At 41.5% G+C, this 24171-nt stretch overlaps 1 protein-coding gene and 1 long non-coding RNA gene across 3 annotated transcripts in view; one reads left to right on the top strand and one right to left on the bottom strand.

Moving 5' to 3' along the window:
• Window positions 1–24171, top strand: part of LOC137532913 (uncharacterized) — a 235819-nt gene that overhangs the window by 89712 nt on the left and 121936 nt on the right. Inside the window, exon 3 of one of the 2 annotated variants that reach the window (XR_011024068.1) lies at window positions 12853–12958. The exons of the other annotated variant lie outside the window; for it this stretch is intronic. This is a non-coding gene — a long non-coding RNA (uncharacterized lncRNA). Of the gene's footprint in view, window positions 1–12852; window positions 12959–24171 lie in introns of those variants that run through there. 2 annotated transcript variants of the gene reach the window in all.
• The window catches only part of SPRED1 (sprouty related EVH1 domain containing 1), an 84051-nt gene that overhangs the window by 33855 nt on the left and 26025 nt on the right, over window positions 1–24171 (bottom strand). The window contains exon 2 of the mRNA XM_068253914.1: window positions 7773–7947. Within this exon, the coding sequence (XP_068110015.1) occupies window positions 7773–7947 (175 nt within the window). The remainder of the gene's footprint in view (window positions 1–7772; window positions 7948–24171) is intronic.

The following is a 24171-nucleotide window of genomic DNA, read 5'->3' as shown; positions in this document are numbered from 1 at the left end:
TAGATCCAGCTGTTTAAAAAGAGCAAGTTTACCACATATATCTTAATAAAATTGCTTTTTTTACGATATTCATTAATAAATTATTTAGTCTGTGTTTGCTCATTGTAAAATCTTTACTCACCAAGACTTACATTCTTAAATGTTTCATAGGTGGTGACATATTTATTACTGGCAAGGTGCATCACTGCAGAATGTTTGTTGTGTGTTCCAAAGTGTGCAAAAACCACACCTGGTCTCCCAACATGCACTGGGAGAAGGCTTTGTGTCATCATACCCTAGGTAAAACTTCACTGGGAGGGTGTGGTTACATACCAATATACAGAAATATATAGCTATAGGAAATGTTGGTGATGCAACCAGGATTATTAATGTAAAACTGGCTATCCTGAATCATGTATTACATTCTTCTGTATGTAGTTACAGTACCTCTTTAAAGGCTGTGAAAACAGTGAATATTCTATCCCAATCTACAATTGGTCTGTTCAAAACAACTGTAGACCAAACAATAGAAGTGAATTCTGTTGCAGGCTCATTGGCAGTGACCAATCAACGATTTTATCCTCTAATTACTGCACCTGAGCGGGTGTATGCGGGGGAGGGTTTTTTTTTCTAATTTCTACCCAGCAGCCTTCTTCTTTAAGCCATGCCACGGCGCATCCCAAGACTGTTTGTAGTCCCGTGACCGTGGCTTGGGACGCGCCGTGGGAAGGCACCGCACACACCCGCTCAAGTGCAGAATTTTATCCGGAGCTCATCCCTGGTTGTGGTTTCTATTCATAAATTAAAGCAGTATAAAACCCTGACATAATATTCAATAAAAACATGTTTTCCGACTTTTTATATGCCATACAGTTATCATATTTGCTTTTGTGCATAAAGTATTATTATTCATTTAGAAATTATACGTTCCCAAAGTACACTTTTTTCTCTGAGAGCTGACTTTGCATTTTATTTATAACTGCTTTATTCATGTTTTAACGTATGCAGAAGTGTATTCTGATTGTCTGACTTTGTTCAGCAAAGGCTGCAGTGTCACAGAAGTGTTTGTTTACATTCCTCACTTGATACAATTAAATACAAGATAACATTACCTAAAGTTTGGATGCGTCCAGCTTTGCTGGCAGGGTCCTGTGTGTAACCCTTTGAATGCTGTTCTAGTAAAAAAAAAATGCTGGTTGTATATAATATGCTGTAAATAATCTATTAGACCAAAGAAAAAATGCTGAGTTTCATTCTGCTTTAAGAGAAAATGGACTCGGATCATATAATGAATGGAAATCGCAATGTTTTTGTGGGAATTTGTCAGCGGCCATGCATTGTGTGGAATCGCAACGCATGGACAGAAACATCAGACACTGCAGTCTATGCATTTCTGATGTCCATATTGCCAAAAATGCGAATGGCGAGAGGATGGCCAATTTTTTTGGGGTAGGAGTCAATTAACTTACCAATATGTTTTTGGGATGTAGGGGGAAGCTAGAGTGCCCAGAGGAAGCCCACACAAACACATGGAGAATATACATGTTGATGTTTGTAGGCCACACACCTACAACAAACACGTGAATAGAGAACAATCAGAAATCAATGGTGAGGATCACCATGACAGACAAGCCACAAATGTTCTTAAAAGTTCTATAAACTCTTTGTATAGATCCAAAGAAATTCCTGATCTGGGCTCTATATAACCACAATCTGGACTGGTAACGCATGCATGGAGATAAGGAATGACAGTTTGTGACTTCTTTTTAAACTGAACTTGTCACACGGCAAGTCAGACTCCAAATTTTTCTCATGACAGGTGCACTTTACTCTAACAAGCGTCGTGACAGCAATAAAATGTTCCTAGCTTTAATTCACATAATGCTTGCCCTAGATCTGGAAGCTAGCAACACTTGGCTTCATCTCCCAAACATGACCAGCAAACCCCTTTGGCAAGGTGCCTGGATTTCACACGCCACTGGCTTCAGCAGGCCAGGAGTGAGCTGATTCATGCAGAATCCTGTGGCTTCATCCACTAACAGCCTATCTCCTCCAGACTCATTATCCTGTACAGGAGACACTGCAATGTTACCATGGAGACCAGCATTCTGCAACAGGCATGGCGATGACAAAGGACCACAGGCACATGTTTTTTTGGAGCTGAAGTGAGATGCGTGACGCGGGCAGCCGCATACTGTATGTACTTGGGGGGGGGGGGGGGGGGGGACTAGAGAAAAACACGTAACAGATGAGGCTGACACATATTTGTGTCATACTGGGCAACGTCAATTCAGTTCCATATTTGGCCAATGCCATCCAGGATAAACCCTACGTAACATTACTTCAGCTTTGTACAGACACACAATAATTGCAGCCCACTTTGCTCATTTGTGGTCAGATGGGGTATAAATAGGATATTTGCGTAGGTCACTGACAACATCTGAATCTAACACTGTGTGGGGGCAGAAGTAATTGGCTGAAGTGGATTATTTCTGGCCTAATGCTATTGTACTCCTCAGGAGAAGGCATACTGTTCCTTTCTCTTTTTCCCCAGGAATGAACATGCAAGATCAGCTGAGCCAAATATGCACGTCGATCTACACGTTGTTACCGTATACACTCAAACACAAACCACGTTTTAGTCCCTCCCAAAATTCCATTGAAAGCAAAATATCTCATTACAATCAGTCATAGTGGCTCGCTGTATGCATTCTGCCACCCCCTCCCAATCCCATCTAATTCAAAGTGCCCTCCCTTTTACTCTCCCACATAGGAGGTGCAGCAGGAAATACACATAGCATCTGTCCTGTGCTGAAAACCACCAACCTGGATCTCTCCTGTCCATCCGGCACCTGCATGGAGACATCAGTGAGTAATGGGGAGGGCAAGTGGGAAAGCAGCAGTGGCCAGGGGTGCAACTACAGGGGAGCAGCCCATGTGACTGTAGGAGGGCCCAGAGGTGTGAGGGGCCCCCAACTACTAATCTTCTCTCCCTCCAATACTCCAGACCAGGTGTTTTTGTAACTACAAATGTTATGGGTGTGAAGATTGTGATAGTCACACTTGTTTAATGACACTTGTAAGGCAGGCCCCCAGGCTGTGATGATAACCAAGGGGAGGCAAGGGAAGGGTTATGAACGGACTATGATTTGTAGTTACGCCCCTAGCAGTGGCACTTCTATAATGGTGGCATAACAGCGGATATATTGGTTACACGAGTCAGGGGCGGGATCATGGTGGCAACTAGTTATGGAAATGTAATTGAGGCATTAGCTGAAAGTACATAATGATAATTGCAGCACTAGTTAACAAGACTGCTAGGTATACACCACACAATTTTCTGTTAGATTTACCTGCCAGATCGATTTTTTCCAACATGTCCAATATGAGAGTCAATCGATTTTTTTTTATCGCTGTTTTGATCATTTTTAATCGATTTTCATAGAACTGAACGAAAAAACAATAAAAGAAGATTTGAAAAAAAGATTAAAAAAAGATCGAATCGCAGATCTAACATGTTGGAAAAAAAATTGATCTGGCAGGTAAATCTAATGCTAGGAATACACGGTACGTTTGAAATTATCAATCGAGCCGCTGATGGCTCGATTGATCATTTCCGACCTGTCCGATACCCCGCCGGATCTATTCCGTGCTCGATACCGGCGGGGAGAACAAAAGAAGAAATGCCCACGGGGACGAGCGGGAATCGATCCGCACGCCCGCGGGGATGAGCTGGTATCGAGCCAGCGGCTCTATTCCGGCGCATAAACGCACCGTGTATTCCCTGCATAACAGAAAATTGTATGGAGTGTACCTAGCGTTTTTTATGAAGGCACTACATGGGGGACATGATAACAGTTACACTACTTGGGAAACATAATGGGGACATTCGCTCCAGCTAATTATCGTTTGGAAAGATGGTAGTGGTATCTGTGGTCTCCTACCCTAGTTTTTATTTTCAAAACAAGCAGTATTTTGTGATTTCTCTGGTAAAAATCTGTATATTAGTTTATATTCTTTCTGTTTTAAGAAAGCAAACTTTTGTTTTTCTTAACATCTTAGTAAGGGGGCTTTTCGGACCATTGTAGTCCCTTACACACTCCAATGAGTTCTGGGTCACCATGAGCTTGCTGGTTAGTCTGTACCTCATAGTTTATATTTGAATGGGTTATTCTAGATTATATGGCATAACATGTTAACATGTTTATATAGCCCTAACCAATCTACTGCACGACTTAAGCTGCAAACACACCTGTGGGTAAAACAGCAAAGGAACAAGTGCATACCCAATCCATGGGATGTGTTTTATTGCCATGAAATGGGGAGGAGGGAAGACAAGGTGAAGCAGCTTCCATCAGGCAGAGTCATCACTGCTGTCATTTAAAGGTCTGGTTTGAGGAGAACCCAATAAACCTGCTAATATGTTTTTGGACTGTAAACTGAAGTGCTTGGAGACAAACCCTGGAAAACAAAGAGGACTTGCAACCCTCATGTATGCAGTGTCAAGGATGGGACTCTAATGCTGCCCTTCCTATTGGCTCTATTCAGTGCTGGACTGAGATTTGTGAGGCCTGTTGGGTACACAGAGAAGCATTGGGAATAAAACATGTTTCAGCAAGAGTACATATGAAAACGGCGCCGATAGACTTGGGCGCAGAATACAGCCGGTATATGGCTGATCCTGCTTCTGCACAAGTTCGGGCCGTATTAATTACTATTTCCCCTCCAGGCCACAATGGATAGTGGGGAATTATATAATTCGGCTTCCAGCGATTACTGGAGGCCGAATTATTGTATTTTTTAAGCAACTTCGGCTCCGTCTTCCGACGGCACCGACGTTACTCATTGAACGCCGCTATAGACTGATTCCCATTATAGTCTATGGCGGCGCTCGCTGCGGCCAAATCTAGTAGTGCCTAAAAGCACTGCTCCGTTCATCAAGGTCTTTCTAATGCTGGGCATACACGGGTCGATCCGGCGGCCGATTAGCCGCCGGATCGACTCTCGCCGCATCCCCGCTCGGATCGATTCCCGCTCGTCCCCGCCGGCGCTTCCTTAACAGCCGCTCGATTCCCTGCCATTGTCCACCGGCGGGGATCAAGCGGGCGGGGATCGAGCAGCATCATCGGACCTGCTGAATATTATCAGCTGGCCGCATCAGCTGCTCGATACACGTATTTATGTTTATTTTGACTTATAATTTTCAGTTCAGGTTCTCTTTAAGCTGAATACTAACCTCACAACCCAGGAAGATGGATCCCAGGGATGTCCCCCAACTACAAGCATTCCCTGATCCATCACCCTGCGGGTGGGTACACGCGACGGCACACCACGGGTGCGAATGGGAAGTCAAGCAATCACAGTACAGTACTTTGCATGAAGTCAGAAAAATTGTTGTAGAAATTGCTTTTAGATTGTAAGGCCCTCCCCCCTAGTGTTTCAAACTTGATTATGCAATCTTACTGTCCTCACCCCTTTTTTTGTTTACATTTTTCACTTGATACAATTAAGTAAACACAAGATAATGTTATCTCAAGTTCGGTTGTGTCCAGCTTTCCCTGCAGGGAGCTTGAAAATCCTGTGTTTAACTAGTTGAATGCTGTTCTAGTGAAAAACAAAAATTGGTGGTAGTATATAATATGCTGTAAATAATATTTTAGAGCAAAGAAGAAATGCTGGGTTTCATACCAATTTAAACAGTCAAAGTAAGGGCTACAATCCCACAAGTATCAGGAACCAGATAAACGTAACACAATGCGTACTAGCCCAATGCTTAAAGCCTGGTACACACCTTCAGTTATGATTGGCCAACCACTGACCGATTTTACCACCTCCATGTAGTGTGAGTTCCCTTTCACACTTGTGCGTTACATTAGCATGTTTTGCTGCAGGGTAACCTACACCAATGAAAGTCTATGGGGCATTTCATATTTGTGTGGTGCAATGCGCTGGAAATCCTCAAGCATGACGTGCAGTGACCGGAAGTCATGCAAGTTTATGGTGCCGCAGATATTTTAAACTGTTTGCTGCTTGCATTTGCATTGCGCGGAAACCCATTTTGACAATACACTTCCGATTTCCACCACAGGAAGGGAGTGCTAAAGAGTCACACTTCTTGCTTGGCTTGCAGCCAGAAGTGAGATTACTGCGCATTGCTGCAGTAAGGCTGCTTTTGCTGTGAAACTGACGGTTTCTAGTGTGAAACTGGCCTCAGTGTTAACAGATATTGACTATTATGAGCCGATTGTGTAGGTAAACCCTCATGCTAGACAGAGGTGGTAAAATTGGCCAGGGTTTGGCCAATCATAATTGAAAGTGTGTACAAGGTTTTATATGTAAAGAAAAACCCTCTACTTAAAGAGACACCGAGGGAAAAAAAATATTATGATATAATGATTTATGATATAATGATTTGTATGTGTGGTACAGCTAATAAATAAAACATTAGGAGCAGAGACATAAGTCTAATACTGTTTCCAGTACAGGAAGAGTTAAGAAACTCCAGTTATCTATGCAAAAAAGCCATTGAGCTCCACAGAGCTCTGTCTTCTGAAGTTTATTATCACAACTCTCAGTCACTGTATTTTCTTTTTTTCTCCAGAGGACAGTTCAATAGTTCACAAGACTGCTCTGTAAAAACATTTAGAATGCTGAGTAGTGTGTATACTGAAAATATTAGAGAATGATGCAATGGTATAAAAAGCACTATAGAACTAAAAATAAAAATATGAGAATATTTTATTTGCTACCAATGTTCTAGTAATTATCCGTACTACACAACCAATTCATTATATCATAATTTTTTTTTCACTTCAGTGTCTCTTAACAGGATGCAAAGTACCACAGAGGGCACTGCTGTGAACAGGCCTAAAGGCTCATACACACATCAGACTATGGTCTTTGGAAAATGAAAGATCACAGACCAATCTTACCATCCTTCATGTAGTATGAGAGCCATACTCTACACAGTCTTTTCTATGGAGCTGAACTCCACATCAGAAAAAAATCTTTGCAAGATGCTGCACACACAGATGCTGTACAGACACAAAAGATCAGTATCTGCAAAAGATCTGTTCCTGACAAAAAGCCATTCCTGCAAATTGCAATGATAGTCTATGAGATCTGCAGATCATCATACACACGATTTAACTAACATTCATCTGCAGATCAAGCAATCATCCGCAGATCTAAAAATCCATCCTGGTGGATCTGATCTGCAGATGAATGTCAGTTAAATCATGTGTGTATGATGATCTGCAGATCTCATAGACTATCATTGCAATTTGCAGGAATGGATTCTTGGCAGGAACAGATCTTTTGCAGATACTCATCTTTTGTGTCTGTACAGCATCTGTGTGTGCAGCATCTTGCAAAGATTTCTATCTGACGGGGAGTTCAGCTCCATAGAAAAGACTGTGTAGAGTATGGCTCTCATACTACATGAAGGGTGGTAAGATTGGTCTGTGATCTTTCATTTCAAAAGACATGGTCCATGGTCTGATGTGTGTATGTGGCCTAAGGGTGCATACACACATCCAATTTTGTATTACCTCTATCTAGTATGAGAGGTTACCTACACAATCTGTTCAGAGTATTGAAAATCTGTTGGCCCTCATTCTATATGGAAGTGGTAAAATTGGTCAGGGTTTGGCCAATCACAGTTGAAAGTGTGTACCACGCTTTAGGCATGTAGTAAGAACACCAGGAAAGAGCTGAAAGCAGAAATCAGAGCACTGGAACACATGCAACAATTGGGCACAGAGGTCACAATGCACTCCTGTGGAAAGCCTCACCGTTTTATCTTTGAGCCTTTCCCCGTGGACGAGATAGTTGGCGCTGCCATTGTTCTCAGGGTGGGGAGTCTTGTACACGGTGACACAGCTGAGTCCTCCTCCTGCAAGTGGCAGCCACCCGCCACTTGAGTCATCCCGTGTCATCACCACAGCTCGCACGCGTGCATAACTGTCACTGCAAGGGCAGAACACACAGGGCGGTTAGCAAAGATCCACATGAGTGGCAAAGAGATCACAGTACAGTTCTTTTATCTGATGATGCTGCAAACTGCGCATTACAAAAACGTGTTCCATGTAGACAATTAGAATATATCTGCTTCTTAAAGGGGTTCTGTGAATCATTAAAAAAAAAACAAAAAAAAACTGACACTTACCTGGGGCTTCTATTGGCCCCCTGCAGATGTCCCGCGCCGTCCTCCTATGATCCTCTATTTCTCGCCGCTGGTCCAATCAATCCTCTGGCACAACTGTGGCTGCGCCCATGCTTGCTCCCGCCTCCGGGAGCTTACTGCGCAGTCGCAGTACGAGAAAACCTCGTACTGCGCCTGTGCAGTAAGCTCCCGGAGACGTGAGCGGGAGTGGGCACTATTCGTCTAGTTAGACAAATAATTGACCGGTCCCGGCAGAGGGTCGGGGGGGGGGGGGGGGGGGGCTGGAAACAGTGGATCGTAGGACGGCGCAGGACATGACAGCTGTAGGGGACCGATAGAAGCCCCAGGTAAGTGTCAGGTGTTTTTTTTAATGATCCACAGAACCCCTTTAATTAGATCAGTAAAAATAATAACAATGCTACCCATTGTCCCCTTACTATAAGCTGTTATAGACAATTTACTTTCTCAAATTTTACCTTGGTTTTGCTATATTTGCCAACTGGTCCATCTTTACAAAGGGGTTGGTTTATACAATTTATCAAGGGATTTATCTCTCCTTATCAGACTTAAAGTGAACCGGAGGTGAGAGTGATATGGACTCTGCCATATTTATTTCCATTTAAACAATACAAGTTGCCTGGCAGTCCTCCGATCCTGTGTCTCTAATGCTGGGGATACACGGTACGTTTCTGTACCGTGTATCGACCAGCTGATCCGGCCAGCTGATAATATTCAGCTGGCCCGATCAAGCCGCTCGACTCCCGCCCGCTCGATCCCCGCCGGCGGACAATGGCAGGGAATTGAGCGCTGATAAGGAAGCGCCAGCGGGGACGAGCAGCAATCGATCCGCGCGGACGAGCGGGGACGCGGCTGCGGTTGATCCGGCGGCTAATCGGCTGCCGGATCGACCCGTGTATTTTAGGCATAATGCTGAGAATACACAATGAGGTTTTTTTGGGCAGATTTACTTTCCAATTGATTTTGCCATCGTTTTTTTTTATCGATTTTCATCCACTTCTATCAGAAAATCTATCAGAAAAACAATAGAAATCATATTGAACCTGTCGGAAATGATCTATCGAGCCATCTATCTGCCGAAAAAACTCATGGTGTATTCCCAGCATAATACTAGATACACACAATGAGATTGTCAGATTTACTGTCCGGTCGATTATTTCCAACATATCTGATTTCCGATTCATTTACTTCTATGGAAAATTGATCAGAAAATGTTCAGAAATCAGATCGGATATGTTGGAAATAATGGATCGGACAGTGCATCTGACAGAATATCTCATTGTTTATACGTAGCATAATACTGTTATCCATAGACCCTGTACAAGCATATGCAGATCAGGTACGCTGACTCAGGTTTTACTGGATTAGCCATATGCTTGTTCCAGGGTTTTGACTCAGACACTTATGCCAAGAACTGGCATAGTTTACAAGGAAATAAATATAGCAGCCTCCATATACCCCTCACCTCTGGTTCCTTTTAACTTGTAATTTATCTCTTAACTGTTAATCTCATGGATTATCTCTCTTTACACCAATGCCTAGTACACACCATACAATTTGCTGTAGGATTTTCTGTTAGATGTACCTGCCAGATAGATAATTTCCAACATGTTGGAAATTATCTAACCATTTATATCTACCCAGCAATTAAGCATTGTTCTACTCAGCAGGAGATAACCAGAAGACAATGCACCAGAGATAATGACCAGTCTCTACAGGTACTTTATGCTGGGAATACACGTTTCGTTTTTGCCTTCGTTTTAGCCTTCGTTTCGATTGTGCCTTTTGTCCTTTTCGTTCCCGAAATAATCGAACGTACGGTTAATATCACCACCCACGGTTTCGTTTTTTTTTTTCGATTCTGATGGTTTCGTTTTTCCAATGATCGAAGGCTGCAAAGAAACGAAACGAAAATCCCTTTTTACAGGGACGGACCAACATAAACGAACATATAATCGATCTGAACAGCCATCAAGCCTACCAATGGCTCGATTAGATGGATAAAGAGAGATAATATCAAACATGTTCGATCACTAGTCGTTCGTTTTTGGGGTCTATTAATCGAAACTATAATGAGATTATGACTATTTTCACATACGTTTTCAACACTCGATTCGTTTACTGAACGAATCGAAGGCTAAAACGAAGGAAAAAACGAAGTGTATTCCCAGCATTACAGAAAATAATCTAATTACAGAAAATCATACAGAAAATCTAGAGGTGCCCATACATTATATAGAACGAATATGGGCAGATTCGACCAAGAAAATCTATCAGAAAAATCTAACAGAAAATTGTATGGTGTGTACTAGGCATTATTATCTCACTAATTATGTCTTCTTAGGGCCTATTTCCACTGCTGCAGAATTCGCGTGTCCTCGCAAGTGATTTTAGCGTGTCTCTTCTGTCAATAGCCCAGCCATCTGAACTGCATGCCGTCACAATTGGAATGGCATGCTGCATTTTACCACAGCACACCCCTGAATCCCTATAGCTGTGCATAGCATGGCTACAGGGATGCGGATGTGTACTTGCATCACAGTGAAAACCGGCCCTTAATAGCATGGAGAGAAGACCAGGAAGGCTCTATGGCACAGTTCTACAACCCTATCCTCAAGGCCCAACAACAGTACAGGTTTTGCAGGAAACCACACACAATCACAGGTGGAGTAATTAGCATCTCAGCAGAGTAGGTTATCTACTTCTGTGGATTTCCACAAAACATGCACGGTTGGAGGGCCTTGAGGACAGGGTTGGGGAACACTGCAAAGCTATGGCATCCAGAGCCTCCCCCATAGGTAAGTATCTCACCTGAAACCAGGCAACTTGCTTTTGGATGAAAAATAAACAAGGTGAGCCAATTTAGTTTGTCAACCCCAATGTGCGCCATCCAGCTGTGCTATAGTCACTCTGACCCCAATAAATAAATACATAAAATATTTAACATCACCACACAAGAACAATTTCCACCCAGATAAGCCTGAACGATTTTGAGAAAAAATTGAATTGAGCAATTTCTGTCCGAAATCACGATTTTGATTTGATTCACGACTTCCTTCAAATCAAGCTTTGTTCCCCCTCTGTGCCTCTCTGTCCTCCTCTCTCTCTTTGTGCACCCTCTGGATCTCTCTCTGTGCCCCCTGTCCCCCAAGCTGCAGCACTGCTTGACATATCTTCCAACACGAGTCCAGCAATGCCCGTCTATTCACTTTGCCTCCTGCAGGCCCAAATGCACGGCATACTTGCTGTATGTCATGTGACATACAAGAACCAGGAAGTATGCTGTGCACAAGAGAAGGTGAGAGAGGAGACGAAAAGAGCTTGACTCCTGTCAGAAGGCATTTCCAACACTGCCGATGCTGCGGGCCGCACGTGCTGGGACTTGGGGGAAGCTTCAAACTTCCCCCATGTGGAAATAACTTAATTACGGAAATTGCCACTTTGACGATTCAGAAATTGTGAGCTTGGTGATCACGATTTCGATTTAATTTCGATTTATCTTTCAGGCCTACCCCCAGATTCTTATGCATACATTTTTTTTATATAAGAGCATTAGGACTTGGAAACCGCTCTCGGGAGCAGACAGATTGTAGAGGAAGGATACTAACAGAGACATATGCTGCTTACAGAGCAATAGACGTACATGCTATTCATTCATCTCTATGGTGACCGTATGTTACACTGCACATTACAGCAACTGAAAAATGCAGAATGCATGAACACACATATACCAGTGAGCTCCACATATCCAGAGGAGCTTACAAAATGATGTGATCACCACACAGCCACTTAGATCCCCCTTCACAATAAGGATCGCAAAACGGATGCAAAATCTCTAGCGTTTTGACAAGATTTTTTTAAATTGTTCAATTGAACACGAACGCGATTTTTGAACGATTGCGATTTTTGAAACACTTGAATCACGATCAACAATTACAGAAAAGCGATGCGTGCATTGAATTTGCGATTTCCATGAACCACTGTTGAGATCACTGCCCTAAACCATAAAATTACGCTAGCCCTTTTAAAGGCGCTAGCTATCGCCAGTGATTCAAAGTGCTGCGGAAATCGCCCCAATAGCTCCCCGGTGTGAATGGGCCCTGCTGTGGCACGGCTACTCCACAGCACAGATATATCTTCACTGCTTGAGGCACGGCAACAAACAAAATCTTGTGTATCTGACAAACATGCTATGCAACAATGTCAAGAGAAATTCCAATTCCATTCAAAAGTTGTTATGACATGACACGCCACACATTTGATTTTGTGACCCAATGCCATTAAAACAAATAACTCTTCCATTTTGGTCCAGCTATCAATGTCTCCAACTGACTAGAATTTACATCTCACTAGTCATTCACTACTGGAGACACATCACTCAACTTTTACCATAACCAAGAATAATCTAGAGCCCCAGTTGTCTTTTATTGGCAACTGCATGGTTACTAATGGTTACTAATAGAGTTCAAAACATCCTCCTTTGTGTCAAGTGGGTGTGTGCAAATTCTGCAGCCTGCAGTTTTGCGCTTCTGCTGTACCTTAGTTTGCCCTCCACAGATGTTTTGAATGGTATTTGTAACCCTAAACTAGCATGCCAATAGAATCCCATGAACACTGGTGCCCTGGATTGTTCATAGCCGATGACCAGCTCTTCTAACCATATAATCAGTACTCTAATTAACTCTTTACAGACCAGACAGCGGAGTAAAGCCCATATCCTTGCATGTGTCATAAGCTGCACAAAGGAGGAAACACTGCAACTCTCGCTACACACCTGCATATGGGTTTTCCTTCTTAAAACAAAAGGTACCGTATTTGCATTTTTCAGCTTTACATGAGCTAGAATTAATTCCCATAAAGTATAATTTCTGTTCAATGAGTGAATACAAAAATCATTAGAAAAGAGCTTTTCAGGATTCTTTCAGCCTGTTACAAAAAACTAGAGGTTCTGGTTCCACTGGGTACTCTGTACACAAACACAAAATAAACAAAAAACAAAACCCCCAAAAATCAGAAAACCTGACCCACTCATCTGGCATTTTGCTGGTAGATACCCTGTGAGATGGCTGTTTATGCACAAAGCAAGTCTTTGGGCTTGTTCACACTGCAGGCGGTTTCAGCTTTTTTTTGCCCGCCTGGGATTTTTCAAAACGCCCCACGACCGCGTGGCCAGTGAATGTCTATGAGAAGGTTCATGTCAGCGTGGGTTGTGCACGGTGCGGCTAGGAAAGCGGTGTGTGTTCCATTTTCGGGGCGATTCCGCATCGATGGAAGGTATAGGAAAATCGCAGAATGCGTAAAAGAAGCGCATTAAGGCGATTGCGTTCGCGTTTTTAAGAATAAATACATTGTATTTATTCTTTTCCGGGTCAAAGAGTTCACTTCCTGACTTGCGTCAGGGAGTAAATTACAAAACCGCTCGCAAAAAACGCTTAGAAAACCGATAAGCACACAAACGAACCGACCACCCAAGCGCCGGGAATCAGAAAAAAAAAAAAGACGCCTCAAAAAACAAAACAAAAACCAACGCGGACTGACACGCGAATGGAATGTGAACAAGGCCTCTGTGCACATTTCATTTTATCACCCAAAATATTAATGATTGCTTCAGGTGAAAATCTAGTGTGTGCAGGCAAACCTCAAAGCGCTTTTTTTTCACCTGTTTTCCCCTTATCTATGTTACATTTTTAAGCTCCCAAAGAGCAAAAATATAATATAATAAAGGTAAGAAAAGTAATACTGAAATGAAGTTAATCAGGAACAACTTACTTTGAGTGATTATTTTGCTTGTTAATGTGCTGAAAGGTGATTTTTATTAATTAGGTGATAAATAAGCCATTTATGAGAAGTTTTCTGAATAGAGCCCATTGAGGGATGTTATTATTTAGAACTTCATAAGTAAAAAAGACACAGCGAAAGCAACAACATACGTACAATTCACATTTCACGCTTGGTTCATGCCTGGACATAGGTTCTGAGAAACTTTAGGGGGTAGGCCAGTTACTAAGAGGGGGAGATGGTTGATTTGACCTCTCCACCATTTATACAATATTTAGCTGAACACACTTTGCAGGGTCGTTAAGCACGGAGCCAGTTTCGGTGTCTGTGTTTCTGGGAAACATTTGAAGTCACTTGAATGCAGTGTTGATTTGTTTTGGAGGCAGACTCGCTGATTAAAATATTTATCTTATTTGTCTGGAAAGCAGTTCTTATTGGAATGTTGTCCATTTTTGTGGAAAATCATTTTGTGATGACGTCATTTTCTTTATCATGACATGGCTGTTCCATGTGTTAGTATGCCTTATATGGGCAGAAACTGGCCTAGATCCATGTATCTGAAAGCTTGGACCTATGGGAGTTGACTCACAGGAAATCAGCACAAAAATCAACATGTTTAGGAAAATTAAAACATGTTTTAAAAAATCCACCTGTTTTTGTAAAGGCTTGTTACACAAATTATTATTATTTATAAAGCTCCAACATATTATGCAGCGCTGGACAATAAATACATACAATGGTACAAAGGATGGCAGATGTAAAGTAACGAGGTTATACAACATAAGACCAAGTTATAAAAGTAAAACAGGGTACGAGATTTATGCTAAAAGCGATTTTGGGCTGGCTAGGATACACTAGGGAAGGGAGAACCATGCCAAAGGCTTACAATCTAAGGGGAGGGGAGATGGAGACACTAGGTAGGGCTGTAGATGAAGTATTCAGTAGAGCGTTACTGTGTGGTAGGGGTTAGGTCATCTTGAAGAGGTGGGTTTTGAGGGCTTGCTTGAGCATGTTCCCCTGACCCTTTGTTCTTACTGAAATGGTGCTGAAGCGTGGTGTTCCCCAGTAATCACGTCTTCCAACTTCTATATGCTGAAATTGAACACCAACATATTGCTGATGAAAATTAATCGAGATGGAGTGAAGCAATGTGGTACAGTGCACTGATCACTACTAGCCAGTTGAATTCCGGTCAGGTAGTGATTTGGATTGGACATCACTGATGCCTATACGGCTAGGGACATTAGAATGAGACTATGTTAGGGACATTGGATTTTGTGTGCTACAGAGGGACAGTTATGATATACATTTTTCAATGGTCTTTGTAAAGTTTTGTGTATATAAATATAGAATAATGATCATAACAATTCACTATGCATCCTTGAATGGGCAGACAAACAGAAGCAGCTCTCGGTGTAAGGAGGTAGAAGAAGGTGCGGTCTCATAAGCTCTACTCGCTCTGCTTCTTTGTGTGGCCGTGGCTTTACAGCTCTGTGTGAGGTGCCAGTGCTTGGCACCCTCTGTTTCCTCATTTATACTTTATGAACTTTCTCCCAGGACATGTGAATGGCAGGCTCTATGTATCCTCCTCTTTCTCATTCACTCACTGCCCGGGGCTAGGAAACGGTTACATAACTGAGTCAGACACATTGTTAAAGGACCACTCACACCTCCAAACAGCATGTGCTCACACTGCAATCTATACAGGGCGAGTTACAGAGTGGTTCTGGTAACATTAACTTTAAAGAGACACAATAAAAAATTAAATCAATTAAAAAAAGAAATCAGAGGAGTGAAAATTGTTAGAGGTGTGTTCAGTATGGGGGAACCCTACTTAATTCAACTATGTGGAGGAGGAGGGAACATCCAGCAAAAGAATGACAGTTGAACAATTCTCTCTCAGGGGCACATGTGGGTTTCTCTCTGGGGTCCTACTTCATTTCACTTTTTCTCCTAAGCTTTCTCCTAGGTGATATTTTTCAACTTTATTAATAAAACGCCTTTTAAGTCTCCAGCCATCAAGAAAATACTCTGAATAATAATTTTAGCAGTACTTTTTCACCTACTTTTTGGTAAATTTTCAACTGCACAGTGTCACCAGGTTATTTTAAACAGAAGATGAAAGACGATCTCTTGGAGAAAATTTAGGAAAGAAAGTGACTTTTATAAATAGGGGCAGCGGACAGGTAATCTGTCTGTGGTTTATGGCAGCCAACAGATCTCTCTCTAATAATAATCAATCAGAGAGATCTGTCTCTTGGTCAAATCTGTCCAGCATCGCTAGATGTTTGGGCACCTTAACCTCCCTAGCGGTATGGACAGAAATGTCCGTTCAAAAAAACATGCTGTGAACAGTATAAACATGCATACACATCAATACTCTCCTGCACTGTATACTAGACCCTTGCTTGACACATTTTGGCAAGTTACAGGGAAAAAAAAGTTTTAAAAATAAATTTTATCACTGTTTGCACAGAAATCCTGGGGAAATTGAACGCTGGGAAGGTTAAATGTCCAAACATGCCTGATTGATCCAGGCAACTGCCTTGCTGGAAAAAGTATCCAATCCCAACTAGGAACAATCCTCTATAATAAAACCCGTGTCCCTGCATCACGGTGTCCCTGTGTAGCTGGGTCTGTGCTTTTTGCCACTGCGCATGTGCGCAGCACGGACTCAGCTTCACAGAGACAGGACAGGGACGGGCGGCCGGGTGTGCGCAGTACATGTGGTGGGCGGCGGCGAGAAACACAGACCCTAGAGCCCGTTTTGAAACGGGCTTGGGTCTGCTAGTTGATTATAAAAGACAAGTAAGGCTCTCTTCCCACTTGAGTGGAGGAACAGACCGCTGGCCACACGTGGTCCTCCACAAGTGGAAACGCAGCCTTAACCACATAAGTACAAAATGCTTTAATCAGCTGATTCTCCCAGTATGAGACTCTATGGAGCGTATATCTCTGGACGTCTATCTGTCAATGATAATTAAAACATCTATATTGCTTATTGCACCAGGCCAATAATGCATGTGGCAGACTGATGTATCTTGTCAGAAATGTCCACACTGGTCCGTTTACAGATCAGATCCATTTGAAACAAACCCGGTTTGTTTGGGTTTTCTCCCTCTGTTTTTAACTTTCTAAATGTGTTTGCAGCATACGTTTCCAGTCCGTGAATATATAACCTTCATCTTAAGAAACTGATATGGAATACAGAAGCCAATACAATTAACTCAAGAGCCAGTAAAAACTTTGTAGCCAGCTCCTTTGCCAACCTTTAACCACTTAACAACCTCTGCCACGCTTATCTACGCCCCTTTAAACTTCACCTGAGCCACAGGGGCGTAGATAGGCAACTCCTGTTTATTTTGCTGCTGTGTGCGATCGCGTTCGCGTGCGCGTTCGCGTCCACGCGGATGTGCATACGCGTTGGGCACCCGCTGGTTCGTGATTGGCTGATGTGAACATGTGTTCACAAAGCCAATGACGGTGCTCATTCATGCAGAATGTGTGTAAACATTGAATCAGTCACTATGCTGTTACAGTTACTGAGATCACTCGTGAGAGGATCTCAGATAACTAACACAGCATTAGTGACTGATCAGCATCAGCGAGGTTTTTTTAAAATAAATTATACCCCCATTAAGCCCATTAACCCTTGCCTCCCTTAAATGTGAAAATTGCTGTGGTTTTTAGGTGAAAAACCCTGTGGTAGAGAAGTGGTTAATGCCAGGCACACAACATGCAATTTCCCATCAGATAAACGGGCCGAAATGATTATTTACAACAGGTCTGATCTGATTCCCGATCAATATTCTATTTTGTATAGACAGGATTGGAAAAATGATTGGAAATCAGATTGGACCTGTGGGAAATAATCGATTCGACACAGCATCAGCTGTAATTTTTTTAAGAAGCCCTGGTTACCAAAGATATTTCTATTCCTGTTGTACAGCCTAAAGGGGCCCATACACTGGTCGATTTCAGCCATCGAACGATCGATGGATTCTATCAAATCGATCGGAAATGGATTCTATCGAATCAGCCTATAAAGTTGCTTTGGATCTAATGGTCCATTTAATGCATTTAGATCAATTTCCAATAGATTTCCTTCTGAAATCTATTGTAAATCTGTTTCTAGTGTGTGGCACACATCAGATTTCTGTCAGATTCGACCTGACAGGCATCGGACAAAAATCTATCTGATAGTCGAATCTGCTGCAAATCTATAAGTGATGTAAATGAAAAGTAACAATGAATGCAATGATATTAGGGCTCATACGCATGTCCAACATAACACACAACCAACCGCACAACATGACCAACCGCACAACAAGTTGTTTACACGACAAGTACGTACACACACGCCAACCAACAACCAACTCACTTAAAGAGACTCTGAAGTCTCCGTAAATTCAGGTTTTTATTGCAAAAACCTGTTCAACATGATTGCCCTAACTAAAACGCAGCATCCCTGCCGCTGAAATCTAACTAAATCCCCCCCAAACTCCCCCGGGCACACTGCGGGGAGCGCTTCCGTGAGAGGCAGAACTTTCAGCTGCAGCTCTGCCTCTACACGCGTCTATCAGCGCGTATCTCCGCCTCCCCCTCTCAGTCTTCTTTCACACGCGCTGATAGACTGTCAATAAAATGCAATCTGCTGTAAGAAATGCAGACTAGAAGGTTTAAAAAAATACAAGGTTGTAAAACAATGAGATAGCTTTGTGTCTAATAATTCCAGGAACATTATCTGACTGAAAAATGCAGTCATTAAAAGTGAACTTGGAAAAACCTGTCATTAGTGAAACATGGAGGCTGCCATTAATTGCCTGGCTGCATTGCTGATGCTCTGGCTACTGTACTTTCCAAGTCAATTACATACTACAAATATACCAATCAGGTGTTCTGGCTCTCCTGATAAGCAGATTTGTTTCAGGTGAATACTGTGCTTTGAAGGCATTACAGGTATTGAACCACCATAGCCAAGAAACCAGCATTATCACATGGTAAGTAATGTGGACCTCCATAGAGACAATATGAAAGGACAACTGACCTGAGAGGGATATGGGGGCTGCCATATTTGTTTCCTTTCAAACAATACCATTTGCCTGCCAACCTGTTGATCTTTCATGCATCAGTAGTGTCTAAATCACACCCTAAAACAAGCGGTAAATGCAGTCAAACATCTGATCTGCATGCTTGTTCAGAGTCTATGACTAAAAGTATTAGAAGCAGAGGATCAGTAAATGTATGCAGGTGATCAGGTATTTCTGATATTATGGTCAGATCTGACAAGATTAGCTGCATGCTTGTTTCTGTTGTGATTCAAACACTATTGCAACCAAATAGATCAGCAGGACTGCCAGGCAACTGGTGGTTTTTAAAAGGAAATAAATATGGCAGCCTCCATATCCCTCGTTACAGTTGTCCTTTAAATGGAAATAATTATGGCAGCCTTCATATCTCTCTCACGTCCGTTATCCTTTATTACCTGTATTGTGTTGTTGTATCTTATTGCTTATTACCTGTATTGTGTTGTTGTATCTTATTGCTTATTACCTGTATTGTGTTGTTGTATCTTATTGCTTATTACCTGTATTGTGTTGTTGTATCTTATTGCTTATTACCTGTATTGTGTTGTGTATCTTATTGCTTATTACCTGTATTGTGTTGTGTATCTTATTGCTTATTACCTGTATTGTGTTGTGTATCTTATTGCTTATTACCTGTATTGTGTTGTGTATCTTATTGCTTATTACCTGTATTGTGTTGTGTATCCTATTGCTTATTACCTGTATTGTGTTGTTGTATCTTATTGCTTATTACCTTTATTGTGTTGTTGTATCTTATTGCTTATTACCTGTATTGTGTTGTTGTATCTTATTGCTTATTACCTGTATTGTGTTGTTGTATCGTATTGCTTATTACCTGTATTGTGTTGTGTATCTTATTGCTTATTACCTGTATTGTGTTGTGTATCCTATTGCTTATTACCTGTATTGTGTTGTTGTATCTTATTGCTTATTACCTGTATTGTGTTGTTGTATCTTATTGCTTATTACCTGTATTGTGTTGTGTATCTTATTGCTTATTACCTGTATTGTGTTGTGTATCCTATTGCTTATTACCTGTATTGTGTTGTTGTATCTTATTGCTTATTACCAGTATTGTGTTGTGTATCTTATTGCTTATTACCTGTATTGTGTTGTGTATCGTATTGCTTATTACCTGTATTGTGTTGTTGTATCTTATTGCTTATTACCTGTACTGTGTTGTTGTATCTTATTGCTTATTACCTGTATTGTGTTGTTGTATCTTATTGCTTATTACCTGTATTGTGTTGTGTATCTTATTGCTTATTACCTGTATTGTGTTGTTGTATCTTATTGCTTATTACCTGTATTGTGTTGTTGTATCTTATTGCTTATTACCTGTATTGTGTTGTGTATCTTATTGCTTATTACCTGTATTGTGTTGTTGTATCCTATTGCCTGTATTGTGTTGTGTATCTTATTGCCTATTACCTGTATTGTGTTGTTGTATCATATTGCCTGTATTGTGTTGTGTATCTTATTGCTTATTACCTGTATTGTGTTGTGCATCTTATTGCTTATTACCTGTATTGTGTTGTATCTTATTGCTTATTACCTGTATTGTGTTGTGCATCTTATTGCTTATTACCTGTATTGTGTTGTATTTTATTGCTTATTACCTGTATTGTGTTGTTGTATCTTATTGCTGATTACCTGTATTGTGCTGTGTATCTATTTGCTTATTACTTGTATTGTGTTGTTGTATCTTAATGCTTATTACCTGTATTGTGTTGTGTATCTTACGGCTTATCACCTGTATTGTGTATCTTATTGCTTATTACCTGTATTGTGTTGTGTATCTTGCTTATTACCTGTATTGTGTTGTGTATCTTATTGCTTATTACCTGTATTGTGTTGTGTATCTTATTGCTTATTACCTGTATTGTGTATCTTATTGCTTATTACCTGTATTGTGTTGTGTATCTTATTGCTTATTACCTGTATTGTGTTGTGTATCTTATTGCTTATTACCTGTATTGTGTTGTGTATCTTATTGCTTATTACCTGTATTGTGTTGTGTATCTTATTGCTTATTACCTGTATTGTGTTGTTGTATCTTATTGCCTGTATTGTGTTGTGTATCTTATTGCTTAGTACCTGTATTGTGTTGTGTATCTTATTGCTTATTACCTGTATTGTGTTGTGTATCTTATTGCTTATTACCTGTAATGTGTTGTGTATCTTATTGCTTAGTACCGACTGTATATTGTGTTTTGTATCTTATGGCTTATTACCTGTATTGTGTTGTGTATCTTATTGCTTAGTACCTATATTGTGTTGTTGTATCTTATTGCTTATTACCTGTATTGTGTTGTTGTATCTTATTGCTTATTACCTGTATTGTGTTGTGTATCTTATTGCTTAGTACCTATATTGTGTTGTGGGTCACCCCAGTTATCAATGTCTGTAATATTATGTATTGTACAGCACTGCCTAATATGTTGGTGCTATATAAATCCAATAAATAATAATAATAATAATAAAAAGTGATGGCACTCATTACTCCTTTATATCGTGTACTGCAGCTATTTTTGAATGAACCTGTTTCTTCTAACCAGCTCCCGCCTACCAGCAGCTTTCTATCAACACCAGAGATTTCTTTCATGGCAAAAGAGCGTAAATACAGGAGGGCGTGAGGAGAGCACGAGAAACAGCGGAAGAGTCTAGAGGAGGGAGAAAGGGGGAAAAGAGAGGAAGAACAGAAACAGGCCAGTGACTAACATTGTGTCTGAGAACCTCGCTGGAGAATACAGACATTACAGAAAAATTTTAAATATGAACATTCAGTGTATGCGACTTGCAGGAGAGGCATCCGGGATGAACAAACACTGAGGAAGCGTTTATTCTTTCCCAAACATGACTGCAACTGTCTCCGACTCATGCTCAGACTCCCTTCCTATCAGGCCTGTGAACCGGGGCCAGGATGCCTCTCCCTCTATCACCTAGCCAGAAATAGAAACCAGGAGGAAGGAAGAGGCTTTCTGTGAATGGGTCATCTTTCCACCATCACAGCTCATTCACAAACATACAGCACAAGTCAGGCTTGTGTGCATGAATAACTGATCGTGTCATTCTGCCATCGCTGCAACTTCCTAAAATGACAAGTGAAGTCAGAGCTGGCCATGCAGACTGGATTACTGTAATTCTCAGAAAGAGATAAGTGGTGTGTTCTGTGCACTAGTGATAAAACTAAATCACTACACGCCCTGCACTTACAATCACATACATGAACAGCCTTAAAGGACCATTATCAAAAAAAATTTAAAATTCAAAATTCATACATATAAAATGTACATTTGATCAAGAAATAAAACATGCACCATAAATTGTATTTTGTTCTATGTCGCTGTCACTTATAGTGGGAAGTCTGACTGATCTGAGACAGGTTTTGGACTAGTCCATCTCAGGATTCTTAGAGTTTTCTTAATTTCCCAAAAGCACTGAATTGCAGTTGGCAAGTCCAGCTACTAAAACAGAGTGCAAACCAGTAAAAGGGCTGGTTGGTATACTTGTATAAATCCTTTACAGGGAAACATTTTGTGAAGACTAAGGCCCCGTTCACATCACAAACGCGGATGGCCATGCGTGCAGTACGCAACGCGTACGAACGCACGCCATCCGCGTTTGTGTGCGTTGCGTGGCTGATCCCATCACTGAAAAGTGAATGGGTCAGCCACGCGTTTTTACAAAAAATGCGTGCCGCATGCGTTCCCGGACCGCATAGGTCCGGAACGCATGCAGTGTGAACATCAGACAGTGCACTCTATGCACTGTCTGATGTCGTGCGTGTCGGCCACCTGCACGCGTTTCCAAAACGCGGCTGGAAACGCGTGCAGTGTGAACAGAGCCTAAAGGAAATATTGAGAATTCCCCATGAGGTGGTGGACTAGTTCAACATTTATACGATTTGACTGCTTAGTGTAAGCAACAGCGACATGGGAAAAAATAATTTATAGTGCAGTTTACGCACATTAAAATCATGCATATAACAGTGGTGTTGATGAGGAGTACATTGTATTATTTTGGAATGGAGAATCATCCAAAAAAACCTTTTTTCAAGGTTCCTCACCTTCACATTGCCTAACCTTGACCTCAACCCTTGGCTTCTTATGCCTAACCTCCCTCTCTTCACTGCCTTTAGATACATATACACTTTAGATTTTAATTTAATCTAAAATGTGTGCATGTGTCAGAAACACCGCTGGCCACCATCTGGTAAGCGGCAGGGCAGGGAGAGGAGAGAGATCTGTTGGCTGCCCATACAAGGCAGGCCGATTCCTTATCGAATTTAGCATCTCATAGGGCTGGTGCACACCAAGAGCGCTTCTGAGCACTTTTAAAAACGCTAGCGCTTTGAAAACCACTTGGCAAATGTATTTGAATGGGATGGATCACACCAGAGTGATGTGATTTTCTCCCAAACGCAAACGTGGGTCCTATAGCATTTATGCGCTTTTCTGAGGCGATTCAGCCTCAATGTTAAGTATAGGAAAGTGGCAAATAGCTCTGAAAAGCGCTAGATTTCAGTGATTTTCCAAGCGTTTTTTGTTAGAGAAGCTGTTCAGTTCCAGCTATACTGTAATAAAAAATAAAAATATGCTACACCAAAAACGCTCCAAAAAAATCGCTAGGCCCATGCCGAGAATCACTCTGAAAAATCACTTCAAAAAGCGCAGAGCGTTTGCGATTACGCTACCGCTTTTAGGTGTGCACTGGCCCATAGATTGGGTGCCTCTCTGACGAAAAAATTAACCACATGATTTCATGAACTCTGAGGCACTGTGGAAATGTATTCTTTCCAATAAATAGAGCATAAGATGCTGTTGCTACATTATATATTTATTACAATGTACTGCTTATCTGATATATTCCAGCAGAAACAGAGCCCAGGCCCTAGAATCTTTTTATGTTTTTGTTTGGCAGTGAGGGAGTTAATCCACAGCAATCATGAACTGCTTATCAGTCATTTCCTGTCCAGACCCCTCCCTCTGTCCAATGGTTAATCATTCATCCTTTGTTGCAGAAGTTTATCAAGCAGATAAAATTTGCAAACGCCCTGCCAAGTTAGGAAGCAGACAGAAAGAAACTGCGTGGGGGCAGCAGTGTTCCGGACTAAACAGAACACAAAATACTGGACATATTCAT

Source organism: Hyperolius riggenbachi, chromosome 9 (genome assembly GCF_040937935.1).
Source record: "Hyperolius riggenbachi isolate aHypRig1 chromosome 9, aHypRig1.pri, whole genome shotgun sequence".
NCBI lineage: Eukaryota > Metazoa > Chordata > Amphibia > Anura > Hyperoliidae > Hyperolius > Hyperolius riggenbachi.
The sequence above is the reverse complement of the archived record's forward strand: the minus strand, read 5'-3'. Positions and strand labels throughout refer to the sequence as shown.